Source organism: Pomacea canaliculata, linkage group LG3 (assembly GCF_003073045.1).
Source record: "Pomacea canaliculata isolate SZHN2017 linkage group LG3, ASM307304v1, whole genome shotgun sequence".
In the NCBI taxonomy this organism is placed as follows: Eukaryota; Metazoa; Mollusca; class Gastropoda; order Architaenioglossa; family Ampullariidae; genus Pomacea; species Pomacea canaliculata.
The window spans coordinates 12,563,824-12,591,565 of NC_037592.1; the positions used below are offsets into that span (position 1 = coordinate 12,563,824).

The window sequence follows — 27,742 nt, forward strand, 5'->3', positions numbered from 1 at the left end:
CATTTACTTCCGCCGGAGACTCACATTTTGAAGCCACGTATCGTATGTACACTTCTGCACAACTGACAGGGCTACAGGGAAGGAAATTGTCTTCCTGAAATACTGAAAAGAATTTTCAACGCTCAAACCAGCCAGCACATTCAGCATTGCATGAAAAAATCAGGAAGTATACTGCGAGACACATTTAGCTTTTTGACAAGAACATTAAGTGTTTCTGGACATCTTGCTAGTTCCGGCTGTTTGAACAAAGAAGGAAAGTCGTAAGTACAGTCCCTTGATCTGATTTTCGCGCATTTAACCATGTTACTATTCTGTCGCTGACGCTATTCTGATGCGATTGCCCCTGATTGAACTTCTCTGAGTGTTGACCTTTACCCACTCTCTCTTTGTGACTTGTTTGTGAAGTGCATGAGCTCTAATCACTGAAGAGTTATCTCCCACTGGGTGGACAGCGACGAGTACACGTTTGGTGGTCATGAAGGTTATTGTAAGCTGCAAGATATTTTGAAGACCAGCATAGCATTCTTAACAAAATCCCTTAATCCCTCACATCGTTATTAATACTAAGCAGAATCCCAACCCCAGGTATGAGAAAAGTGTCGAGCTGAGAACACAACCCTGCCGCAGTCCCTGATGGCAGTTCAAGAACCTGGGGCAATGATTGCTACACTTAATACATACCTTACACTACACTACAGTACATACTCATGTCTGCTTTAATAACAAGAATGCTAACACGTATTTGCAGTGACCTGAAATGAACTTGGTGACAAGGATGTTGCTTCTTCTAGCCGTTTCCAGTTCCCTTTCAGCAAAGACTAGACGACAGTCACATAGGACCTACAATAACAGGTTTGTTTGGCAGTCCTACTAATAAAACAGGTTGATCAATCATAGTAATGATGTTGAGAACCTATTTTGAACGCGTTTGTCTTCAGTGTTTTGTCTCTATTTTGTGCGGGTATCACCCAGTAACCCTAGGAATTGAAGAAAAAGTGAAACAATTCATACTGTCAAATAAGCCGAAATTTAAATTCTACAGTATAATCAATCAATCAATCAATCAATCAATCAATCAATCAATCAATCAATCAATCAATCAATCAATCAAAAACTACAAAAAGACAGCTAACAGGACGGCCTGACAAGAGGAAACCTGGTCACATGTTGAACACTCGATATCTAGCCCCGCTGTAACAAATTCTAAAGACTGTGTTTGATTCCTTAACAAAGTACTAGTATGTATACGTATATATATATACATTGCCCTACATACTCAGATGGCTGATTATTTAGGAGCATGTAGATGTTGCTGATTGACCAGCTTAGCAACACAATCCCTTGATGTAAGAGACTGTCTACTTGCAGGATATTTAATTCCAGGAAACATCAAGAAAGGAGAGACCCGCTCTCACTGCCAGGTAAAGGCAAAATATTTAATTTTTTTACATAAGATGTATTAAACACTCTAGAATTCTCTGACTGCATATATACAGTTCGGGAACATCATTAGCTATAAGCTATACTTCTTAATATAACACGATGATCAAGAGAGATAAGGTAACAAGAAGGCGACTTTAAAAGAGAATGTTATATAAAAAAAATTGGCAGGCTCACTTGAAGAGCAAATATTTCTTACATCGTCATATTTGACTTATGTTTGACTTTTTTGTTATGTTAGATGCAGGATCTTGCAACGTCAACATTTTCTGTTATTGGCCATGTGACAATATTGTTTATCAGATATATAATAAGGTAAGCTCAGCTTTTAACGAAACATGCAAATATAACGATACATTATTTTAAATATTATTTTAAGGAAAACAACTGCACAGTAAGGACCTTGTATATGTTTTTTTCAAGCTAAACTTAAAAGTAATAATGTAAAGATGTTCTGGCAGTTTACTGATTTTATGAACAGCTAAGGCTAAGAGGTCTGCTTTTAATTTCTCTATATTTTTTAAAGTCTATGATTATGCGGTGGAGACAGTTGAAGTTGTGAAGTCTGCTAGTTGTATTCAGATGTTACAGTTTTCAGTTATGAGATGCTACTACTATTATTATTTTATTATTATATTATTTTTTTCCAGCAATAGTTTTTTTCTAGAATATACAAACTTCTACCTTTATGTTCACACCATCTAGTTTAATAACAATGAAATTTGCTTTGTATTGTTTTGATGACCATTATCGTTGTATCTATAACTGTCCTTTTGACGAGGACTCCTTGCAGTGCAAAAGTTTCATTTAATCGTAATTTGCATGGTACTGTCTCTGTAGCCGAACACAATCTTCTTAAAGACTAATCTTAGGTTCGGAAATCCTGAATACGGTTTTGTGATATGCATGTACATTGCATGTCAATTTTAGAGGGACGTTTCTACTTAGTTTTCGAAAGTATGAATGTTACAATTTTTTCATACTGTTCGCTCGTGCAAGCGCGCTTGCACACAATCACCCAGAAGTTCATATATACGCTTGCTCACTTAGCACACAAGATTATAATATGAAGACTTTCTTTATGTCTGTTACAGGTTTGCGGCAGCAGAAAAGGTTGCAGATGTGACGTGTTGGTGTTGAAGACATTGTGGTCAGAGCGCTGTGACTGTAGGAAGGGCTCCTTTGTCTCAAGAAGCACCCCGGGTACTCCGAGTACATCGAGTTCAACGAGTACACCGAGTACACCGAGTACACCGAATACCACTGTACTGACTGCAGCAGCTGGCACGCTGGGTAAACACTATAATGACATGACAAGACAGCAATAGTTACCTGATGCTCTACTTCAGACTTATGGTTTATTCTCTTTCTCACTGACAGCAAATTTTAAACACACATTCGTGAAGTTTCTCTTATTAAGTCTAGATAGACAAATGTTTACTACTGTTATTAAGGTGTAAGCGCATTTGTTTCATAAAACAAGCTATAACATCATAATATTAAAGCGGAGTACAAGACTATAGAGTATTTATTCTTAAACAAAACCATGGAGTATTTATTCTTACTGTTTAATATCTTCTAAGAACATAAATGCACAACAACGTTTCAATTCAGCACTTAGGTGAAAGCTGGTCTTGTTAATAACCGTCATTAACGTCATTGTCGGCTATTAAACATTAATTTGTGTAACTGACCTTACAGATCTAAGAACGGTCAACTATTTGCAAAACATTTTGTAACAAAATTATTATTTTTTTTTATATTTGGTTATTTAAATCAGAGAACTAGCCTAGTCATTAAGGGGAAGAAATCAAGCCAAGAACATTAACATTACCTCCCTTCCATCTTTTTGGCCAGTGGGAACAGCGGCCACCAGTCGGACTTGTGTAATAATTGGCATTGTCTGCGCTGTTGTGGCATTCTTTCTTGGAGTGATCCTCAGCCTTGCTGTGGTCTTCTTAAGACGAAAAAAGGCCAATAGACAGTGAGTCCAACGCTGATTATTTTTCAATGTCTACATTACAATCCTCATGCCATTTTTTTGAGTAGAGCTATGAGCGGTAAAACTAAACATCTAACACCTCCTTGGCTCTCTCATTCTCTCTATAAAACAACATACCCCACATGCTGAAATATTAAAAACATTTTGAGTTAAATATTTGCTATGGTAAGTCCCTCAAACTCATTTGAAGTGTGTTTTAATGCTAATGGAATTTGAATATGTTAATGAAATTACAGGCATGAAGAACCTTCTAGGGAAAATGAAGTGAGTGAAATAAAAGCACAGCTAAAAGAGGCGTCAGGTACATATATTTTTTCTTTTCTGTTTGTGTGAGCCAAATATGTTTTAAGTCATGATAAACTATTTATTCTATTGTTGGGTTTGTATCTACAGTGCAGTATCTCTGTTGAGGTCATTTATTTTAGTTTCCTTCCTCCTGTAAAAATTTGAATTTGTTATCAAAATGTCTTCTGATTTGTAATCAAGATGTTCTTTGAATTATAATCAAGTAGTCTTTTGATTTGTCATCACTCTCCTCCATTATCTCTCAGAGAGAGTATGCATGTAGATGTTCTGGCATTGAAATTCATATCAATATTTCCGGTTTTATTCTCACTAAAATATCTTTGTAAATGATTATATATTTTTTCCTGCTACCTCGTGGCTCTATCGTCTCTCTGCCTATTAAAGATATCTGTACCTAACATATAAATGCTCAATCGCATTCTGCATTCCATCTTGAGGCATTCAGCAGATTAAATTATATTTGCATGGGCGAAAACATCAGCAAACTATTCGTTTTCAGAGCCGATAATAAATATTTTGCATACTAAGAAACATAACTTTCCAAGTCAGACCAGGATTTTAATGCTTTTGTGCAGACCACCGCGAGGATATTCACACCTATTATTTGAGAAAGGAACCAGACACGTCCAATGACAACAAATCTGTTATCGAATCAGAGACCTCTCCTGATGTCCTTCCTAAGAAAGAAGATTCGGATGCCGGCGTGTGCTGCCATCTTGGTGTTGTCAGTGAAGCTAAGACTAGAGAAAACACATCTTTAATGTCGCCAGACCACGATACTGCAGATGATAGTAGTTGTACTTCTTCGGGAGACGAAGACGACTACACGTGTTTGAGAGTCACGATGCCCCAAGCTGCAGGCTCCCTGGAACGTAATGAGAATATTTATTTTGAGCTAGAACCTCCCAGCGCCCTGGAAAGGGATGAGACTATATATTTTGAGCTAGAACCTACCAGCGCCAATGGTCGAGACGAATCGGGTGATGATAACAGCAATAGGAATGACCATAGCTATTAAGATTATAATGCTAATATATGAAAATACCTCATCGACAGTGAAACTCGACACCATCAAGCAAAGACAGTTACTGCTGTCTTTGAGATCATAATTATTTGTATGTCTCTGTGTTTATATTTTAAGCTCCTTGAGACTGGATGATGCTGTAGAAAGGCTCTATTGAAATATGCTTTATTATTATTATTATTATTATTATTTACTGGCAGTGTTGACTACGAGCTAAATTCATGGGCGACAAAAATCCACCTTAGCAGGTTTTTTTTTGCTGTAGTTAGAAATAATCCAGGTTTATTTCTTAAAGAAAAGAAACAATAATTTATCTTCATACATATACATAGATATTGCGCTGGTTTACTTTCACTAACTCTTAAATACAAATCTGATTCTTACTGTTAAAGTTATTCTTCCATGCACTTTGTTAATAAACTTAAACGTTCTTAGAGATATAACACTTCAATATTTATTTATCAATTTGATGTTTTCAAGTTGCAAGAATCATTAGCCTTCTTATCTCTCATTTTTCACCAGCATTTCCTAGTCGCGTCTTAAGTTGGGAACCATAAGATTTCGAAAGCAAAATTGTTTGTGCACTTGTTGACATTATCCGTCATCGAATTCTTAGGATATATGACAGCTGACCACATGACTTTCGCTTAAAATTAATAATTCTTCAAGGTATGGTTTAGGTCTTTCGTGAATTGGCTACAAATCTACATTCAAACAGGTCGCTAAGTTGTAGATAATACGTTCAACAAACTGAGAAATTGTCACAAATTTAAATATTTGTGCAATATGATGAAAGCATTTCATGTTAATGCAGTTAATGAGAAGTCAAGTAGAGGTCTTACAAAATTACCCACTACTTTTCAACAAGAACAGACTCACCAACACACAACATACGACCTGGTCTGGTGATGTGGTCACAGGCTTGTGTATAGCTCTTATGGCGTCCTCTTTACAGACATTTCTGAAAAATTATCTGACGGTGCACTAGCTCTAACAGGAAGTAGACACCATTAAAGACATAAAAATATAATTACGTCATAAAACAATGACGTGTTTCTTATGACGTCATTGGTGATGTTTGTTTTTGTCATTGCTGCTCTCAGGTAAACATTAGAGCACGAAACCTATACATTTTTTGAAGGGAGCGAACTTAAACTTTTGTAATAAAAGTACTGTATATTGCATACTTTCAGTGCTGTGACAACAATAATCCAAGAAAATTCATAATTTATTATTAACAGATCTACGTGGGCTACCGGCCTTCATCGACATCGGCAAAAACCATCAATTAGAAGCAAACAGACTGGCTCAAATAAATTAAAATCATTAGCAAACTCGCTTTCAACAACACATTCTTCGCTAGTGTACCAGCAAAGTCATCCTCATTGAAATCGCTTGATAAACCACTCATTTTTTCCAAGAAACAAATCGCTCAGAATAAATTCAAAATTGCTCTAATACAGCAGGAAGTAGACCTGAGAATAGAAACAGACTTTCTGATTGGTTGGTTTATAACTGAATCAACCAATAGAAGCATACTAGCAAAGCCACGATTATGGTTTATCTTGCTATTTAGGACAGATTAATGCAAGTGATGTGTACACTGATAATGGTGTGGTCGGGAAATTGTCAACTGAGAGCATGTGCGCCGATAGCAAAGTCTGCCTGACACAGGATGTCAAAGACTGCAAGCCTCGCTTACTACACACGATATTATTGATAGGAAGAAACTATACAAATGATGTCTGTGAATGACATGTCATATACAACATTGCGCTAATCTATTCTGATTTCGCTACTTTGAAACATGCTAGTTCATGTTAAAGTAAAGTATTTCGAAAAATCAGTTTCAAAGTATAGACAAAAGTCTTTTGTTTTGCTTTATTTTGTAAGTTACTTCATAGTCTTTGCTGATAATAATATTTAAACCTCGCAGCAATCTTGACAAAGGTGACAACATCTGACGGCGTACATGACGAGCTATTAAAATATTTAGCATCAGATATTAGTCAACATCAGCTTACCATTTTAGGTCTGGAGAACCACATAAGACAACACTAAAGTAAAGTTCTAGCAACCATCTGTAAAATAAACATAATAAACAAAACACTTAACAATCGTAGGCAGGTCTTATTCTTGGTGACTGGCAATACACAGGGAAGTTAATCATCTGTCCGACAGGATGAAAAGTTTTGGAAACGCGACAGAACGAACACATCTCTACATTTTCTCAGAAAAGTCAACGAGTAAGTATACTTAACTCTTTTGTTTTAGTGCAAGACACATTTTCCAAACTCGCTATTAGCTCATTTACGGGCGCCTCGGATTGATCATTAATTAAAAATGACAATTTTTTTTTAATAGTAGTATGATTACATGTGGAGTGTCAAGATTCACTCTGACTAGAACGCTCAGTGAACGATCCTTGAACGATGGTACAGGCAATATATAACAAATGTTTTGAAGAGTATCTGCTACGTTTGTCTACAGTTCATGAGGTGCAGGGTGTTCGACAAATCTGATGATGTCAGTGATAAATAGTTAATTCATTCTTCAGTCGTGCAATACATAAAAACGTTCAGACAGGCTCTGCATGAAAAAAATCACTCTCGTACACAAAACAAATGGGAAAAGGCCTGCAGATGAAAAAAATAAAATTCCTCAAGTGTTGTCTTTTATGTTCACTGAATACCCAGTTAAAGACTTACATTTACACTGCGGTTAAAATTCACTACAACCCCCTATATCATCAAAATAAAAAAAATCATGTACCAAAAGTTCGAGTGAAGCAACATCCGTCAGCCTCCACGTCCATTGGTTCACATACTTGTTCACTTTAAAAAGAGAAATCAAAAGCTACTTAGCCGATTAGTGCTGTTAATTCTAAAAGATGATTAGGAAACAAAGTGTTTATCACATTTAGCGGCATTAGACTTAAAAAAAACACAAAAATGCAGTATGAGTGTAGTCTGACGAAGGATGGGTGCCGATCTAGTTCTCAGCTTTTCTCGCAAACTGTTCATCTGATAGAGAAATCGTCGTTTTCTATTTTTAGTTCTTTCAATGAAGTTTGTGACTCAAGGAGCATCTGTGCAGCTACTGCATGTTATGTAGAAGCGGGAAGATAAACAGATTCATTGCGATCTTAATTCAGTAAATACGAAGCAAGCAGATATGTGTGACACAACTGTCCTGCAGGCAAGGGTCGAGTCCTCACTTCCTCTGTTTGTAGAGGGACTTACACGTCGGTCACACATCTCACTCTTCACTGTCAGTTCCGACTAGAGTGTAAAGAAACATATCTATCTCTATGTTCCGATGCACGGACAGACTTTTAGACGGACCTTGAGTAACAAAAATCTGTATCCCCAGAGAGCTCATCCAGCGTGAGGCGAACATAATAGCCCTGAATATATTTCTCTTTCTAACCCTACTAGTGATCTCAGGTCACTATATTGAAAACTTAAAACTCGACATCTCCATGTGCAGTGCTTTGATATTCTTTACACAGAAAGGAAAAAGAGGAAATATAAAGAAATATATTGACCAAGATCAGGCTCCTTCGCAGCCGCGTGCCCGGGTACATCAGACCCGTTTCACCCTGTCCACAAGGTCAAGTCAGAGAATGTCTGTCGTAAGTACAGGATTTTGACCCTTAGCCTTAGAAACGTCTGAAATCCATATTGTCCTCAAGTCTCATTGTATTTGAAGAAACCACGATAAAAGTAAAGGAAGTGAAGCCAGCATTCCTAGTAATGGTCTACGTTAATGTTCATTGGTTCATCGCTGTAGATACACTTAGTTTAGTCTCGTGATAAATAAATTATTTATTTATTTTCAATTCAGTGTCGAGTGACTGAAACTGTCGTGAGTGTGTACTGCGCTTTTTGAAAGCCATCATTTAAAAATGTCTAAATAAACAGTTTTATATTTTATATAAATGTACAGGCACCGAATTACAGTCGCCGTGTAATCACCAGAAAGACAAGGGCTTTGCGTCTGGTGGTTTATTCATTTTTTCTTGTGACGGCAGACACCTGGTAAGAGGAAGACGATGAGTACATTGTAAAAGTGCATTAAAATAAGATGGTGTCTAAATCTTTCTAGTTATTTATTTAACTATTGTTAAGTTTCGAACATATAGTTTATTTCAGTGTGTATTGTCATTTTCGCTGTACATATTTCAGTGTCTTTGATTTTAAAAATTCACTAAACACTTAAGATGCTACAAACGCAACTACTTCAAAACAAATGCACGACACTGTTTGAAATGATGTTTGCAGATAAAAACGGTAAGGGGTGAGATCGAGGTGCTTACCACAAATGCTATGTATTGCTGATAAGTTTGTGACGAGTCCCATCCTATTCAGAGCAGACAATAGTGTGTAAGAGACTTGCTTTTGTCTGTGAGTGAAAAAAAATAACTTCTCCTGCTTTCAATGATGCAAATTTGATTTATCAGGGGAGGTGGAGAGGGACACCAGCGAAACCCCTGTACTTTCCCGACTACCACTGGGACTGTTTGCCTTGCACATAAATGTTTACACTGTAACATTTACAAGAACAATTTACAGGGTAAGTTTAAAAATGCATTTGGGACACTAATTTAACTAGTTGAAACTCAGTGACTCCAACCGTCAATGTTAATTTGAATAACAATATTAAAAAGTTTGATTTGTATAGTGCATGATCATGTTCATGATGGAGCATGCTGTTAGCACTTGAGACAAGAACGATACACGTAGATCCGAGGATCCGAGGGTTGGACAGATTAACAACCGTGCAGACAAGTAATAACAGACAAAGGTACAAGCAGTCAGTCCCCTAACCTTTAGGTCACAGGGGAAGGAAGTATCTGAGCTCTTACTTTTACATGGAAAACATTGTGTGATTGGGTACCCATCTTCTCTCTTTCTCGCTGCCTTACTGTTGCCATCTGTATACAGAGTAAGGTATCTACTTTACAATAAAGTGAAAATGGGGAAGTATGGTGCGCTACGCTAGTTTCGAACCGCTGGGTACAATGCGTGCCTTCGCTTTAACATCTAAACTGCCCACAATGGGATACTTCGAATTGATTTATTTACACATATGAGGAAGAGCAATATAAACATCCGATATAATTTTTTGTGTGGAACAAACGTAGCTAAATAAGCGAAGAGTGACGAGAGTGACACACCAGAACAACATTATTTGTAATCTAATAAATATACTGACAAACGAGCGCAAGTTTATTTTACCTTGATAATCATAGTCTATTTCAAAGATAGTAAATAATAGAAACGTGGAGATTTATAAAGTAGATATTCTTCAAGAAGAGTGAACAATTTATCTGTTATTTTTAATGTCAATCCATTGAGAACTCGAGTGAAACTTGACGCTACTCACATTATTAGTAACATATAAGAAAACTAATTTCAGAAATCTCATTTACATTAATGTGTAAACGTTCTGTTTCATTTACAGTTGGCTTCTCTGTAACGGACTGTAAATATTGCTCTAAAGATTCTGCCTGTTGTATCCGGTGGGACGATAACAATCTTTTACTGGACTGCAGACCTTGCTCTACAGATGATGCCAGTTGTATCAAGTGCGAGGAAAGCTGCTGTACAGAAGTAAGTTCGTTTCTTAAATTGTTCATTTCTCTGCATTACATGTATATTTATCGCAAACATAAAATGAGGAGAGCTGCCTCCCTGTAAGGCGAAGGGCCACTCGAGAACCATTGTTATCCATTGTCTTTACACTCCACAGGACAAGCAACCCTACTTCTTCCAGCTACATCTTTGTCTTCCAGCTACATCATGCTCTGTTGGTAATACATTGAGATCGCTGTTGATATTAACACAACATCGAATGAAAATGTTGCCCAATAAAAATTTTACCTGGAGAAGATTTACTTACCAATCTGTTGAGTGAATTTCGGTTGAACCTTTTTATTTTCTTAACTTCAGTCGAAGCTTCTAAGTTCAAATCTGTAGGATGTATTTCAAAATCAGCTGTTTCATTTTCTCGGAAAAATCGTTTCTTATACACGACAATGTGAGTGATGTTTCTTCATGTGAGTAGAAGAAATAAATAGATTTGCTGGACTCGCTGTAACAAACACTGTTTATATGCAACGGAACTCTTCTCTGTATAGAGAAATTTTTTTCTGCTCTCCGGGGGGAAAGTGAGAATGAAGATATTTGAAGATATAATTATGTACTCATACTTTAGAAATTATTATTTTAATGAACCTAACTCGATCAAAGAAAAAATGTTGTATTCGTGTCGTCCTTTAAATTATTCCCATGACCCTTCTTGACTAAAAGCTGCTTTGCGCGTACGTAGAAATCGTCCTGTCTCCATATTTATCATTATTAATAAGATTTACTTTCAATTTTCTTGTTTACATTTTTGATGGCTTATATTTTACTGGTTTTTTGGTATTTACTCCCTCACAAAGTTCGTGTATAATTAGTTCATTACAGCTGACTTTCAATGTATTTATTTTACAAGGTTCCTCCTCCCTCTAATAAAGAAGCCCCAAAATCCACAACCACTCTATCCTTGAGTTCGAGTTTGTCGACATCAACCCACAAAGAAGGTAAACATTATAATGACACAACATCGTTATTTACTCGAATCGCAAATGACTCCAGATCACTTCTATATACTTTTATCTTCCTCCAACTAGGATGTTAATTTAATCTCACTGCAAACTTTTACATCGGCTACATTCAAGCCTAAACTAGACAACGGATTATTTTTTTATTTCTGTCTGTCTGGTTGTAAAAGCTCGCACATTGAGTCATGTCAAAGTTCACAAAGTTCAGATCCAGAAGGCAAGTGTTATTTCAGAAAATATTCTTAATTTAATTTTTTCTATAACAGCATTTAAATATGTTGCACTTAAAGTCTTCAGTATTTTGCCATTATTTAAACAGTTTTGCAGCTATCAAGGAAGTAGGTATGATCAAGAAATGCTAGTGAAAACGTTTTAAGATAAATATGGAGCAAGTATCTTTGTTTCGGAAATTCGCGGAATCCATTCATCTAAATAGAAAATCAAATAAATTATTTTGTGCTTTCTTCCAAGATGGAGATGGAAACGACGTTCATTTGTCTGCCTGCAAAACAATCTGCATTCTAGGTGCACTTTTGGCATTCATTGTTGGAGTCATCGTGGGCCTTCTCGTAGCTTGGCTTAGACACCGGAAATGCAGTAACCCGTATGTCAAAAATTACCGTTATTTCGAGAACTGCAACTTACAGAACAAAATTTGCGATATACTCCTACCACATCAATTTGTTAAAAATATCTGTTGACTTTATTTAGTATTACGGCACTTCTTATAATAAAATGAAAATAACACTGCGTCTTCTCTTGTTCTCACAGACATATACAATCACAATACGTACACAAACTGTGAGGCTTTACAAGAACAATGTAGATAAATCATCTTTCAGTTGGGTTTTTGTCTACCTAAAAACATTCACATTAGTTTAAATGCCTTTTCAAAATTACAGGCTTCAAGAGTCGCCTGCCAACACCGGAATGTCTGAGATGGTCAACACCAGACACGACCACAAAGACCGACAAGAAGCATCAGGAAGTATGCAGTGAACTTCAAAAGCCATATTTGAAAAAGCATTTTGTTTAATTCAGTTCTAGGGTTTCATTTTATCAGATTAAGTTTACGGCTTGGAAACCAAATACGTCTCCCCTAAAGGATTACTGTTTAATAGCTAGAATTTGTTTTTACCAAGTTTTGTTCACTATTTCAGGCTGTTCCTTGTCCTTATATTTCTGTGAAAAATTGCTTTTCTGTAAACTTCCTCTTGAGGTGTATGTACGCGAACAAGAGAACAGGGAAGTAAGATTGCATGGCCACAAGGTTTTAATATACATTTTTATTTATTTGAGGTATGTACATGTTTTTGCACTAATGTGTGATGGTGTGCATCCCGTGCCAATCATGAATTCTACGTTTTCAAAAACGTCTGAAGTTAGCAACATCTTGTGTTTTTCTTTTCCTTAGACAATTGCGAGGATGTCCATTCCTTGGCCCAGGTACTCAACCTGCCCAGTGACGTCGCATCTGTTCTCCAGCCAGAGACTTCTACTGTTCCTAACGATCAAGATTCTGGAGCTGGCGTGTACTCTCATCTTCGTGTTGTCAGTGAAGCTGAGACTACAGAGTACACACCTCTGACGCCTCCAGACGAGAACAACATCACAACGCCGCCTGCTTCCCAGCAAATGATGGCTACTCAACATCTTCCCAACATCGACGAGGCTGGATATGAGATACCAGTGGTTCTTAACCTTGTTTGAGGTACCGAACCCACAAGTTTCATATGCACATTCACCGAACACTTCTTTAGTGTCATCACGAATTGCGGGTGTGTCTTGACCTCCGTGGCGGAGGCTCCGCCGAACCCCCGAGACCGACTCACCGAACCCCTAGGGTTCGATCGAACATCCTTTAATAACCACTGCTCTAGACCTTCTGAACCTCTCAGACATCAGAGCGCCACCTTACGGCAGGCACTCTCCCTAGACCCTCTCGAGGTACGTTTCGACGACGCAGAAGGCTTGATCGTCATGACAACCAATGACAACGTACTGACTACGAGCTGGCTAAGGTCGTCAGCGACAAAAGCTCTCTGTAGCTGGATTTTGTCGCAGCATCATCATGTAATTGACCTTAATGTATCTCAACACCACGTAATATTTACGTGTAATAACCATCAAATGACAACTAGCACAGTGCTAACTTTTCCCTTTAAAGTTACTTCCTTTGCTTTCAGCATTTAAGTATGCAATGGTTTTCGTCTGATGGTCATCGCTAGAAAATACTTTTACTGAAATGCAATGAGACTGACGAATGCAACTGGCCCTCATCCCCTCATCTCACGTACGTGACCTGTACGACTAAAACAGTTGTCAGCCAGACAAAGGACTCCTCGTGGCTTTTCCTCTGTTTCAGAATATTCTTCATCGAGATGAAGAGATAGTTATTCTACATCCTGAGATGTTTCCGAATCTGAGCTAGAAAAAAAAAACAACAACAAAAAACAAAACAAAAGAAATTTAAATACCCCCAAGCACTTATTGCAAAATATTAATTATGAAAATGGTTTTTGATGAAATACATCTTTGATATTAAATTATTAATTTGATTATATGCATCTCCATTTTAGTGATGCCTCAATTCAAGTGCCGATCACTTCTCTCTCCCCTTAGAACCTAATGGACATTTCTGTAAATAGTTCCAGCACCTGGAAATAGTTAACTACCTTGTTCGATTCATATTTTACAGCACAGCATATGTTAGAAAAGTGTTTCCGTCTGTAAAGCGTTCTTAATAAAACTGTTTTTTCCAGTTATTTAATAAAAATTATTTTTCAAGAATCACTTCCTTGTTTTGCTAAGCATGAATATGGGAATTAACAACTAACCCATCTGTCTGCTCTTCCGCCATTGTCCTTGTTGAATAAAAAACTCTCATAAAGAGACACAACCCTTATGACATTATTTGTGAGAGTATATTTTAGAAAAAAATGTTTTAAAGATTTGTAATAACATTCTGTGACAGAATGACCATAAATACACATTTTTGCAAAATAAAACAACGGATGATTGTAGAAGAAAGTGTAGCTGTTGTAGTGCATACAAATATCTCCTTGAAGTGTTCATTGTTTTTTCTGTCCATCTTCCTGTCATATCTAACTTAGCTTTTAGATCTTTGGTGCAACTGCACTCAAATGTAGTATGGGGTGAGTTCTGTATCAACAAATAAATAAATTAATCTAATGGCGATGTTTGTGACTGTAGTTGTGGTGATAAATGAGTGTAGTGGTGATAGTGAAGGCAGTGGTGTTATTTGTAATGGTGGTGTTAGCAGTATTATGCACGGCTTTGGCTGCTAACATTTACAAAGTTATTTCAGTATTTTTATAGTTCATTTAACTATAAAGCCCTCGCGTTAATCGCATCTCACTAGCTCATTTTCAAGCAGAGAAGGATGTAGAGGTCTTTCTTTGTTGGTCTTCTTACGAAAATGTTAAGAATATTAAAATTATTATAATGAAGCAAACTGTATTAGCAGATCGTGTATTTTTGGGTATGCAACTGACTTGATGAACTCGATGTGTTAGACTCAAACAATATTACAGATGAAAGCATGCGTGTCAGACAAAGGATGCATTCTTAATAAGATAATACGAAGACTCGTGGGACTTCGTTCTCTCTGCTTCCTCGAGATAAAGACAGTTCCTTTCGCATCCTGACACTTTTCCTGATTAGCACTAGAGAAAATAGAATCATTTTACCATAAACAAAATCGAGTATTATCTGCGCAAAATATACAAAGGCGTTTTGACAGTCTATGTACCATATAAGTAAAGATCTTGAGTATCGCAGAGACAATGGGCAGTGTATGCGAGCTCAATGCGCTGGACACGCAAGACTACACACAGACCGACAGTCAATCATACAAGAGACTAATTGCGCCGATAAGAATTTAGGAATGGGATTCACTGTAAGACCTGTATAGTAGAGACAGAATAAAGTAGTAAGCAATCGTAGACTCAAGATTTGATTTTAGTTTTAAAAATGTTCTTTGTGAATCTTTCCATCCCTTTTATTTGATTTTTATTCTCGTGCTTTAAATATTAACCTTTCTTTGTATACAAAATGTCTATCTTTTAGTGGGAGCTGTGACACACAGCAGATTACCAGTGCTGATTATGTTCTGTGCACTTTTAAAATAATCACTCTGTTTTCAACATCCGCACTTTCTCTGTTACTTTGCTCTGCAGACCAGGGCATCGTCCGGAAGCGGAAACCAGCCCGCCAACGGCTTAATGATGGCGAGCAAAGGGAGCAGCATTTGCAGTTAGCTGCAGTCGTGAGCGACAAAGACCCACATTAGCTGTGACTCAGACATTAGCTGGGTCTTTGTCGCAACATTAGGCGCCATGATATAAACCCCATGATAGATAACTGCTCATGCATTCATGTACTGCGCCAATAATATAAATTTTGTTTCCATTATATGATGCGCCATCGATCCTACTTTTTTTCTTTTTATTACATCCTTATGAAAAATTATTAAATTATGACACTGACCAGCCGGTGACTTCATGTCTTTCTGTTCATGTTAACCCCTTGAGTTATTTGTACGAGAAATTACTTAGTTATTCTTAGACTATTTTGTAATCCGCTGAGGCACAGAGTGCACGACATATGCATGCATAAATAGTGCCAAGTATAGCAAGTGCAGTGTGAGTCTATGTCAGAAAAAATTACCGTCCAGACTTCGCCACCTGCTAGCCTTTTGATCCTCCACCGCAACAGCTTGCGTGTCATCAACTCACGGAGGTCACTTGTCCGTGACCCTCGCGGTGCGACGACTTTGCCGACACGGCCACTGCCTTTCGACAACAGGAGAATCTCCAACCATGGACGTGTATAGGTGGATTGTTGTTTGTCTGCCAAGACCAACGCTTAGCCCAGTGGTTCTCAACCTGTGGGGCGCACACCCCCCCCCCCCCCGGGGGGTCGCGACGTGCCTACAAGGGGGGCGCGTAGGTGGTCCTTTTTTTAAAAGAAAAGAAACAATAATTCATCTGCATACATGTACATAGATATTGCGCTAGTGTACCTTCACTAACTCTTAAATACAAATCTGATTCTTACTGTTAAAGTTATTCTTCCATGAGCTTTGTTAATAAACTTAAACGTTCTTAAAGTTATAACACTTCAATATTTATTTATCAATTTGAAGTTTTCAAGTTGCAAGAAACATTAGCCCTCTTATTTCCCATTTTTCTCCAGCATTTCCTAGTCGTGTCTTAAGTTGGGAACCATAAGATTTCGAAAGCAAAATTGTTTGTGCACTTGTTGACATTATCCGTCATCGAATTCTTAGGATATATGACAGCTGACCACATGACTTTCGCTTAAAATTTATAATTCTTCAAGGTATGGTTTAGGTCTTTCGTGAATTGGCTACAAATCTACATTCAAACAGGTCGCTAAGTTGTAGATAATACGTTCAACAAACTGAGAAATTGTCACAAATTTAAATATTTGTGCAATATGATGAAAGCATTTCATGTTAATGCAGTTAATGAGAAGTCAAGTAGAGGTCTTACAAAATTACCTACTCCCTTCCAACAAGAACAGACTCACCAACACACAACATACGACCTGGTCTGGTGATGTGGTCACAGGCCTGTGTGAAGCTCTTCCTGAGTGGATAATGGCGTCTTCTTTTGCAGACATTTCTGAAAAAATATCTGACGGTGCACTAGCTCTAACAGGAAGTAGACACCATTAAAGACATAAAAATATAATTACGTCATAAAACAATGACGTGTTTCTTATGACGTCATTGGTGATGTTTGTTTTTGTCATTGCTGCTCTCAGGTAAACATTAGAGCACGAAACCTATACATTTTTGGAAGGGAGCGAACTTGAACTTTTGTAATAAAAGTAATGTATATTGCATACTTTCAGTTCTGTGACAACAATAATCCAAGAAAATTCATAATTTATTATTAACAAAAAATCAACACATCTACGTGGGCTACCGGCCTTCATCGACATCGCCAAAAACCATCAATTAGAAGCAAACAGACTGGCTCAAATAAATTAAAATCATTAGCGAACTCGCTTTCAACAACACATTCTTCGCTAGTGTCACCAGCAAAGTCATCCTCATTGAAATCGCTTGATAGCCACTCATTATTTTCAAGAAACAAATCGCTCAGAATAAATTCAAAATTGCTCTAGAACAGCAGGAAGTAGACCTGAGAATAGAAACAGACTTTCTGATTGGTTGGTTTATAACTGGATCAACGAATAGAAGTATACTATCAAAGCCACGATCTTGGTTTATCTTGCTATTTCTTCTTCTTCGTTCCTATTCGCACCCAGTGGAGCATAGGGCCGCAACCACACGCCGCCATCGGACCCGGTCCAGGGTATCCCTTTCTAGTTGGGACCATGTCATGCCAGCTGTCTCTGCCTCTCTGTGGACTGATCGTCTCCACGTCTGTCTGGGTCTCCCAACCTTGCGTCTCCCCTGTGGGTTCCAGCCCAGAGCTTGTCGCGTTATATTGTCGGCTGGCTTTCGTAGAGTGTGGCCAATCCAGCCCCACTTTCGCTTCTTGATGTCTAGGCTGGCAGGGTTTTGGTTGGTTCTCTCCCACAGGGCGGTATTGGAGATCTTCTCAGGCCATCGGATGTTAAGAATACGGCGCAGACATTTATTGATGAATGTCTGTATCTTGTTGGTGATGGCATTTGTCACCCGCCATGTCTCAGATCCATACAGAAGGACTGACTTTACATTGGTATTATAGAGGCGGATCTTGGTGTGTAGAGACAAAGCCTTGGAGTGCCAGATAGGTCTTAGGGAGTGGAATGCAAGCCTGGCTTTGTTTATTCGGCTTCTGACATCTTCATCTGTACCTCCGTCTTTGCTGCTGACTATGCTGCCAAGGTAGGTGAAACGGTCAGACTCTGTAATACATTCTCCATGTAGTTGGAGTGGGGCTTCTTGCTTTGTGCTGACCCGCATTACAACCGTCTTTTTGATGTTGATGGTCAGGCCAGTCATTGCTGCTTCTTCTGCGAGCCGAGTGAGCTTTGTCTGTGCGTGTTGTTGCTTGTGGGATAGCAGGCTGATGTCATCTGCAAAGTCAAGATCCTCAAGATGCCTGGCGAATGTCCACTGAACGCCCGTGTTGCTGTTAGAGGTTGTTCTTCTCATGATCCAGTCTATGACGATCAGGAAGATTGTTAATCTTGCTATTTAGGACAGATTAATGGTAGTGATGTGTACACTGATAATGGTGTGGTCGGGAAAATTGTCAACTGAGAGCATGTCCCCCGACAGCAAAGTCTGCCTGACACAGGATGTCAAAGACTGCAAGCCTCGCTTACTACACACGATATTATTGATAGAAAGAAACTATACAAATGATGTCTGTGAATGACATGTCAGATACAACATTCCGCTAATCTATTCTGATTTCGTTACTTTGAAACATGCTAGTTCATGTCAAAGTAAAGTATTTCGAAAAATCAGTTTCAAAGTATAGACAAAAGTCTTTTGTTTTGCTTTATTTTGTAAGTTACTTCATAGTCTTTGCTGATAATAATATTTAAACATCGCAGCAATCTTGACAAAGGTGACAACATCTGACGGCGTACATGGCGAGCTATTAAATATTTAGCGTCAGATATTAGTCAACATCAGCTTACCATTTTAGGTCTGGAGAACCACATAAGACAACACTAAAGTAAAGTTCTGGTAACCATCTGTCAAATATACATAATAAACAAAACACTTAACACAAATATCGTAGGCAGGTCTTATCCTTGGTGACTGGCAATACACAGGGAAGTTAATCATCTGTCCGACAGGATGAAAAGTTTGGGAAACGCGACAGAACGAACACATCTCTACATTTTCTCAGAACAGTCAACGAGTAAGTATACTTAACTCTTTTGTTTTAGTGCAAGACTCATTTTCCAAACTCGCTATTAGCTCATTTACGGGCACCTCGGATTGATCATTAATTAAAAATGACAAATTATTTTTTTTAATAGTAGTACGATTACATGTGGAGTGTCAAGATTCACTCTGACTAGAACGCTCAGTGAACGATCCTTGAACGATGGTACAGGCAATATATAACAAATGTTTTGAAGAGTATCTGCTACGTTTGTCTACAGTTCATGAGGTGCAGGGTGTTCGACAAATCTAAGGATGTCAGTGATAAATAGTTAATTCATTCTTGAGTCGTGCTATACATAAAAACACTCAGGCAGTCTCTGCATGAAAAAAATCACTCTCGTAAACAAAACAAATGGGAAAAGGCCTGCAGATGAAAAGAATAAAATTCCTCAAGTGTTGTCTTTTATGTTCACTGAATACCCAGTTAAAGACTTACATTTACACTGCGGTTAAAGTGTACTACAACCCCCTATATCATCAAAATAAAAAAAAATCATGTACCAAAAGTTCGAGTGAAGCTACATCCGTCAGCCTCCACGTCCATTGGTTCACATACTTGTTCACTTTAAAAAGAGAAATCAAAAGCTACTTAGCCGATTAGTGCTGTTAATTCTAAAAGAGGATTAGAAAAAAAATAGGTTATCCCATTTAACGACATTAAAAACAAAAATGCAGTATGAGTACAGTCTGACAAAGGATGGGTGCCGATGTAGTTCTCAGCTTTTCTCGCAAACTGTTCATCTGATAGAGAAATCGCCGTTTTCTATTTTTAGTTCTTTCAATTAAGTTTGTGACTCAAGGAGCATCTGTGCAGCTACTGCATGCGATGTAGAAGCGGGAAGATAAACAGATTCATTGCGATCTTAATTCAGTAAATACGAAGCAAGTAGATATGTGTGACACAACTGTCCTGCAGGCAAGGGTCGAGTCCTCACTTCCTCTGTTTGTAGAGGGAGCTACATGTCAGTCACACATCTCACTCTTCACTGTCAGTTCCGACTAGAGTGTAAAGAAACATATCTATCTCTATGTTCCGATGCACGTACAGACTTTTAGACGGACCTTGAGTAACAAACATCTGTATCCACAGAGAGCTCGTCCAGCGTGAGGCGAACATAATAGCCCTGAATATATTTCTCTTTCTAACCCTACTAGTGATCTCAGGTCACTATATTGAAAACTTAAAACTCGACATCTCCGTGTGTAGTGCTTTAATATTCTTTCCACAGTCATTCGGAAAGAAAAGGCAAGGAAATATAAAGAAATATACTGACCAAGACCAGGCTCCTTCACAGCCGCGTGCCCGGGTACATTAGCCCCGTTCCACCCTGCCCACGATGTCTGTCGTAAGTACATACTTTTGATCCTTAGCTTTAGAATTAAAAAAGTCGTTTGTAGCAGAAACATCTGAAATCCGTATTGACCTAAAGTCTCATTGTATTTGTACATTTTTGGCAATGTACTGAGAACACGTGTGGATGTAGGTCTGCATGTTGATGTAAGTTCCAATGTCTTCAACATTCACCTCCCAAGCTAGGGGTCTCCTGTCGTTTTTACACACACCACTAGCAGCTTAATGCCGTGCTGTGCAGCGGGGCCCACTTCTCTAAAGGACGAGCGTTTGGCCGAGTTTTTACATATATTACAACAGAGAAAGAGAAACAGCGATAAAAGTAAAGGAAATGAAGCCATCATTCCTAGTAATGGTCTACGTTAATGTTCATTGGTTCATCGCTGTAGATACACTTAGCTTAGTCTCGTGATAAATAAATTATTTATTTATTTTCAAATCAATGTCGAGCGACTGAAACTGTCGTGAGTGTTTACTGCGTTTTTTTGGAAGCCATCATTTATTAATAGATGTCTAAATAAATAGTTTTATATTTTATATAAATGTACAGGCACCGAATTACAGTCGCCGTGTAATCACCAGAAAGACATGGGCTTTGGGTCTGCTGGTTTATTCGTTTTTTCTTGTGACGGCAGACAACAGGTAAGAGGAAGACGACGAGTACATTGTAAAAGCGCATTAAAACAACATGGTGTCTAAACTTTCTAGTTATTTATTTAACTATCGTTAATTTTCGAACATATAGTTTATTTCAGTGTGTATTGTCATTTTCACTGTACATATTTCAGTGTCTTTGATTTTAAAAGTGCGCTAAACACAAACGCAACTACTTTAGAACAAATGCACGACACTGTTTGAAATGATGTTTGCAGATATAAACAGTAAGAGGTGAGATCGAGGTGCTTGCTATGTAAAGAAAAGACGAATATTACGAAAGACGGACGCCTACAATAAGAAATGTTCACATTACCGTGCTTTAATATTTTCCCAGCTTACACAAATAGGATATAAACTTTGTTTTAAAGTTGTTTTAACGTTTGAACTATTTGGATAAATTTTTCACGTTTAATTTTACACCACAAATGCTATGCATTGCTGATAAGTTTGTGACGAGTCCCATCCTATTCAGAGCAGACGATAGGGTGTATGAGACTTGTTTTGGTCTGTGAGTGAAAAATAACTTCTCCTGCTTTCAATGATCCAAATTTGATTTATCAGGGGAGGTGGACAGGGAGACAAGCGAAAACCCTGTACGTTCCCGACTACCATTGGGACTGCTTGCCTTGCACATAAAAGTTTACACTCTAACATTTACAATTACAATTTACAGGGTAAGTTTAAAAATGCATTTGTGACACTAATTTAACTAGCTGAAACTCAGTGACTCCAACCGTCAATGTTAATTTTAATAACAATATTAAAAAGTTTGATTTGTATAGTGCATGATCATGTTCATGATGGAGCATGCTGTTAGCACTTGAGACAAGAACGATACAAGTTGAGGATCCCAGGGATGGACGGATTAATAACCGTGCAGACAAGTAATAACAGACAAAGGTACAAGCAGTCAGTCCCCTAACCTTTTGGTCGCAGGGGAAGGAAGTATCTGAGCTCTTACTTTTACATAGAAAACATTGTGTGAGTGGGTACCCATCTTCTCTCTTTCTCGCTGCCTTACTTTTGCCATCTGTATACAGAGTAAATATACTCACAAACTAGCGCAAGTCTATTTTCCCTTGATAATCATAGTCTATTTCAACGATAGTAAATAAAAGAAACGTGGAGATTTATAAAGTAGATATTCTTCAAGAATAGTCAACAATTTATCTGCTATTTTTAGTGTCATTCCATTGAAAACTCGAGTGAAACTAGACGCTACTCACATTATTACTAACATATAAGAAAACTAATTTCAGACATCTCATTTACATTAATGTTTAAACGTTCTGTTTCATTTACAGGTGGCTTCTCTGTAAAGAACTGTGAATATTGCTGTAAACATGCTGCTTGTTGTATCCAGTGCGACGATAAGTGCCTTTTACTGGACAGTGAATCTTGCTCTAAACATGCTGCCTGTTGTATCCGGTGGGATGATAACTGCCGTACAAAAGTCAGTTCATTTCTTAAATTGTTCATTTCTTTACATTATATATATATATCGTAGACATAAAATGAGGAGAGCTGCCTCCCGGTAAGGTGAAGGGCCACTGGAGAACCACTGTTACCCATTGTCTTTACACTCCACAGGACAAGCAACCCTACTTCTTCCAGCTACATCTCTACATCATGCTCTGTTGGTAATACATTGAGATCGCTGTTGATATTATCACAACGGCGAATGAAAATGTTGCCCAATAACATTTTACCTGGAGAAGATTTACTTACCAATCTGTTGAGTGAATTTCGGTTCAACCTTTTTATTTTCTTAACTATAGTCTAAGCTTCTAAGTAAGTTCAAATCTGTAGGATGTATTCCAAAATCAGCTGTTTCATTTTCTGGGAAAAATCGTTTCTTGTACACGACAATGTGAGTGATGTTTCTTCATGTGAGTAGAAGAAATGAATAGATTTGCTGGACTCGCTGTTACAAATACTGTTTATATGCAACGGAACTCTTCTCTGTATAGAGGAAGTTTTTTCTGCTGTCCTGGGGGAAAGTGAGAATGAAGATATTTGAAGGTATAATTATGTACTCATACTTTAGGAATTATTATTTTAATGAACTTAACTCGATCAAAGAAAAAATGTTGAATTCGTGTCGTCCTTTAAATTATTCCCATGACCCTTCTTGACTAAAAGCTGCTTTGCGCGTACGTAGAAATCGTCCTGTCTCCATATTTATCATTATTAATAAGATTTACTTTCAATTTTCTTGTTTACATTTTTGATGGCCTATATTTTACTGGGTTTTTGGTATTTACTCCCTCACAAAGTTCGTATATAATTAATTCATTACAGCTGACTTTCAATGTATTTATTTTACAAGGTTCCTCCTCCCTCTAATAAAGAAGCCACAACCACAACCACTCAGTCCTTGAGTTCGAGTTTGTCGACATCATCCCACAAAGAAGGTAAACATTACAATGACACAACATCGTTATTTACTCGAATCGCAAATGACTCCATGACTCCAGATCACCGACTATATACTTTAATCTTCCTGCAACTAGGATGTTAATTTAATCTCACTGCAAACTTTTACATCGGCTGTATTCAAGCCTAAACTAGACAACGGATTACTTTTTTATTTCTGTCTGTTTTTTTTATTTCCGTCGGGTTGTAAAAGCTCGCACATTGAGTCATGTCAAAGTTCACAAAGTTCTGATCCAGAAGGCACGTGTTATTTCAGAACATAATTTTTTCTATAACAGTTTTTAAATATGTTGCACTTAAAGTCTTCAGTATTTTGCCATTATTTAAACAGTTTTGCAGTTATCAAGTAGGTATGATCAAGAAATGCTAGTGAAAACATTTTATTTAAGATAAATATGGAGCAAGTATCTTTGTTTTGGAAATTTGCAGAATCCATTCAATTAAATAGAAAATCAAATAAATTATTTTGTGCTTTCTTCTAAGATGGATATGGAAACGACGTTCATTTGCCTGCCTGCAAAACAACCGGCATTCTAGGTGCACTTTTGGCATTCATTGTTGGAGTCCTCGTGGGCCTTCTCGTAGCTTGGCTTAGACACCGGAAATGCAGTAGCCCGTAAGTCACACGTCAACTTATTTCGAGAACTGTAACTTACAAAACAAAATTTGCGATATACTCATACCACATCAATTTGTTAAAAAAATCTATGTTGACTTTATTTAGTATTACGGCAATTCTTATAATAAAATAAAAACAACACTGCGTCGTCTCTTGTTCTCATAGACATATACAATCACAAATGCACAAACACACGTGTACTATTTTTAAGGAAGCAATACATACACAAACTGTGATGATTTACAAGAGCAATACAGATAAATCATATTTCAGTTGGTTTTTTGCTTACCTAAAACATTGACATTAGTTTAAATGCCTTTTAAAAATGACAGGCTTCAAGAGTCGCCTGCCAACACCGTAATGTCTGAGATGGTCAACACCAGACACGACCTCAAAGACCAACAAGAAGCATCAGGAAGTATGCAGTGAACTTCATAAGCCATATTTGAAAAAGCATTCTGTTTAATTCAGTTCTAGGGTTTCATTTAATCAGATTAAGTTTACGGCCCGGAAACCAAATGATATCTCCTCTATACGATTACTGTTCAATTCGTAGAATTTTTTTTTTACCAAGTTTTGTTCACTATTTCAGGCGGTTCCTTGTCCTTATGTTTCTCTGAAAAATTGCTTTTCTGTAAACTTCCTCTTGAGGTGTATGTGCGCGAACAAGAGAACAGGGAAGTAAGATTACATGGCCACAAGGTTTTAATATACATATGTGTTTATTTGAGGTATGTTCATGTTTATATACTAATGTATGATGGTGTGCATCCCGTGCCAATCATGAATTCTACGTTTTCAAAAACGTCTGAAGTTAGCAACATCTTGTGTTTTTCTTTTCCTTAGACAATTGCGAGGATGTCCATTCCTTGGCCCAGGTACCCAACCTGCCCAGTGACGTGGCATCTGTTCTCCAGCCAGAGACTTCTACTGTTCCTAACGATCAAGACTCTGGAGCTGGCGTGTACTGTCATCTTCATGTTGTCAGTGAAGCTGAGACTACAGAGTACACACCTATGACGCCGCCAGACAAGAAGAAGAACATCACAGCGCCGCCTACTTTTTCCCAGCAAATGATGGCTACTCAACATCTTCCCAACATCGACGAGGATGGATATGCGAGAATCGCTGACACGGTTACTATCTCTAGACCTTCTGAACCTCTCAGACACCAGAGCGCCACCTTACGGCAGGCACGTTCCCCAGACCCTCTCGAACCTCGTTCCGACGACGCGGATGAGTACGACAGACTTCATCGTCATGACAACCAGAGCAAAGCATTGTCTGGTGATGGCAATTACCAGCATCTCCAGACTATTGCGCACAGGCGGGATAACACTTCGTCTTGTGGCTACGAGCTGGCAACCGTCACAACTGATATCAGAAACAAGACGAAGGAAACCGAAGCATCCCAAAGTTTTAACATCCCAGGAAGGAGGGAAGACAACCCGAAGAGCTTGTCTTGTGGTCCCTCTGCTTCTGATGATCATCAAGAAGAGCGTCTGAAAGACGGCCTTCTGACAGCCATCGAGAGGCATGAATACTTTGAACTCGAACCTCTACATGAACCACGTGATGATGATGAGGACGGCAGCATCAATAATGATCATAATGACGATGTACACGACTACAGCAGCCCCAATGATCCAGACATCAGACTTCTCGAACAGCCATGCACAGAAAACTCTCGCCATCTTCAAGATGCTCATCGTGCCGAGGTCCTTGTGTCTAGTGACTACGAGCTGGCTACAGTCGTCAGCGACAACGACTCCGTAGCTGGGTCTTGTCGCAGCATCATCATGTGATTGATGTTAATGTATCTCAACACCACGTAATAAATTACATGATTAGTGTAATAACCATTAAATGACAACTAGCGGAGTGCTAACTTTTCCCTTTCAAGTTACTTCTTTTGCTTTCAGCATAAAAGTATGCAATGGTTTTCGTCTGCTGGTCATCGCTAGAAAATACTTTTACTGTAATGCAATGAGACTGACGAATGCAACTGGCCCTCATCCCCTCATCTCACGTGCGTGACATAAAACACGTGACCTGTACGACTAAAACACAGTTATCAGCCAGACAAAGGACTGCTCGTGGCTCTTCCGGTGTTTCAGAAGATTCTTCCTCGAGATGAAGAGATAGTTTACTCTACATCCTGAGATGTTTCCGAATCTGAGCTAGAAAAAAAAACAACAAAAGGAACTTAAATACCCTCAATCACATATTGCTTGAATTATGAAAATGCTTTTGATGAAATACATCTTTGATATTAATTTATTAACTTGATTATAAGCATCTCCATTTTAGTGATGTCTCAGTTCAAGTGCCGAGCACTTCTCTCTCCCCTTCAAGCCTACTGGAGATTGATGTAAATAGTTCCAGCACCTGGAAATAGTTCACTACCTTAATTCATATTTTACAGCACAGTATATGTTAGAAAAGTGTTTCTGCCTGTAAAGCGTTCTTATTAAAACTGTTTTTTCCATTTATTTAATAAAGTTTATTTTTCAAGAATCACTTCCTTGTTTTGCTAAGCATGAATACGGGACTTAACAACTAACCCCTGTCTGCTCTTCCGCCATTGTCCTTGTTGAATAAAATCTCTTATAAAGAGACACAACCCTTTTGACATTAAGGTGAGAGTATATTTTAGAAAAAAATGTTTTAAAGATTTGTAATAACATTCTGTGACAGAATGACCATACAGACACATTTGTGCAAAGTAAAACAACGAATGACTGTGTAGCTGTTGTAGTGCATACAAATGTCTCCTTGAAGTGTTCATTGTTTTTTTCTGTCCATCTTCCTGTCATATCTAACTTAGTTTTTAGATGTTCGATGCAACTGCACACAAATGTAGTATGGGGTGAGTTCTGTATCAACGAATAAATAAATTAATCTAATGCTTGTGACTGTAGTTGTGATAATGGAGTGTAGTGGTGATAGTGAAGGCAGTGTTGTTAGTTGTAATGGTTGTGGTGGTGTTAGCAGTATTATGTACGGCTTTGGCTGCTAGATTTGCAAAGTTATTTCAGTATTTTTATAGTTTATTTAATGATAAAGCCCTCACGTAAATCTGCATCTCACTAGCTCATTTTCAAGCAGAGAAGGATGTAGGGGTCTCCGTTTGTTGGTCTTCTTACGAAAATGTTAAAAATATTAAAATTATTTTAATGAAACAAACTGTATTAGCAGATCGACGAATTGAATTGATGAACTCAAACAATATTACAGATGAAACCATGCGTGTCAGACAAAGAATGCATTCTTAATAAAATAAAAGGAAGACTCGTGGGACTGCGCTCACTCTGCTTCCTCGAGATAAAGACAGTTCCTTTCGCATCCTGACACTTTTCCTGATCAGCACTTGACAAGAGAATCATTT

The 27,742-nt window shown here is 37.9% G+C and overlaps 3 protein-coding genes and 2 long non-coding RNA genes across 12 annotated transcripts; 3 read left to right on the plus strand and 2 right to left on the minus strand.

Annotated features, from left to right (window-relative positions):
- On the plus strand, nucleotides 1-5,208 carry LOC112559777. Of its 3 annotated transcripts, none has more exons than XM_025231178.1 (8): nucleotides 1-260; nucleotides 749-852; nucleotides 1,384-1,421; nucleotides 1,682-1,755; nucleotides 2,535-2,733; nucleotides 3,298-3,424; nucleotides 3,679-3,743; nucleotides 4,324-5,208. In XM_025231178.1, exons 2-8 carry the CDS (start codon nucleotides 758-760, stop codon nucleotides 4,764-4,766), a joined length of 1,041 nt encoding a protein of 346 aa, XP_025086963.1. In that variant the 5' UTR covers nucleotides 1-260; nucleotides 749-757; the 3' UTR covers nucleotides 4,767-5,208. The 3 variants fall into 3 exon arrangements, with proteins under 3 accessions (XP_025086963.1, XP_025086962.1, XP_025086961.1); XM_025231177.1 differs by having other exon boundaries at nucleotides 2-253; nucleotides 1,369-1,421; XM_025231176.1 differs by having other exon boundaries at nucleotides 3-260; nucleotides 1,369-1,421.
- On the minus strand, nucleotides 2,601-7,589 carry LOC112559778. Of its 3 annotated transcripts, XR_003098367.1 has the most exons (6): nucleotides 7,545-7,589; nucleotides 6,797-6,853; nucleotides 5,652-5,733; nucleotides 4,409-4,613; nucleotides 3,275-3,397; nucleotides 2,601-2,740 (listed from the first exon to the last, which is right to left on the minus strand). It is a non-coding gene; the product is annotated as an uncharacterized LOC112559778 (long non-coding RNA). The 3 variants fall into 3 exon arrangements; XR_003098366.1 differs by lacking the exon at nucleotides 7,545-7,589 and having other exon boundaries at nucleotides 6,797-6,929; XR_003098365.1 differs by lacking the exons at nucleotides 6,797-6,853; nucleotides 7,545-7,589 and having other exon boundaries at nucleotides 5,652-6,062.
- Nucleotides 6,912-27,260, plus strand: LOC112559775. 4 transcript variants are annotated; one of them, XM_025231172.1, is made up of 10 exons: nucleotides 18,215-18,271; nucleotides 19,198-19,262; nucleotides 20,521-20,637; nucleotides 21,193-21,284; nucleotides 21,861-21,973; nucleotides 22,604-22,752; nucleotides 23,629-23,713; nucleotides 24,219-24,351; nucleotides 24,687-24,772; nucleotides 25,201-27,260. In XM_025231172.1, exons 3-10 carry the CDS (start codon nucleotides 20,629-20,631, stop codon nucleotides 26,157-26,159), a joined length of 1,626 nt encoding a protein of 541 aa, XP_025086957.1. In that variant the 5' UTR covers nucleotides 18,215-18,271; nucleotides 19,198-19,262; nucleotides 20,521-20,628; the 3' UTR covers nucleotides 26,160-27,260. The 4 variants fall into 4 exon arrangements, with proteins under 4 accessions (XP_025086959.1, XP_025086957.1, XP_025086955.1 ...); XM_025231174.1 differs by lacking the exons at nucleotides 18,215-18,271; nucleotides 19,198-19,262 and adding an exon at nucleotides 6,912-7,018; XM_025231170.1 differs by lacking the exon at nucleotides 18,215-18,271 and having other exon boundaries at nucleotides 19,130-19,262.
- Nucleotides 7,728-14,172, plus strand: LOC112559776. Its single transcript, XM_025231175.1, has 8 exons — nucleotides 7,728-8,406; nucleotides 8,721-8,812; nucleotides 9,235-9,347; nucleotides 10,239-10,387; nucleotides 11,274-11,361; nucleotides 11,854-11,986; nucleotides 12,285-12,370; nucleotides 12,797-14,172. Exons 1-8 carry the CDS (start codon nucleotides 8,254-8,256, stop codon nucleotides 13,090-13,092), a joined length of 1,110 nt encoding a protein of 369 aa, XP_025086960.1. The 5' UTR covers nucleotides 7,728-8,253; the 3' UTR covers nucleotides 13,093-14,172.
- On the minus strand, nucleotides 15,588-19,157 carry LOC112559779. The gene is made up of 3 exons (XR_003098369.1): nucleotides 19,036-19,157; nucleotides 16,957-17,051; nucleotides 15,588-16,359 (listed from the first exon to the last, which is right to left on the minus strand). It is a non-coding gene; the product is annotated as an uncharacterized LOC112559779 (long non-coding RNA).
- Nucleotides 27,261-27,742: the final 482 nt, after the last annotated feature.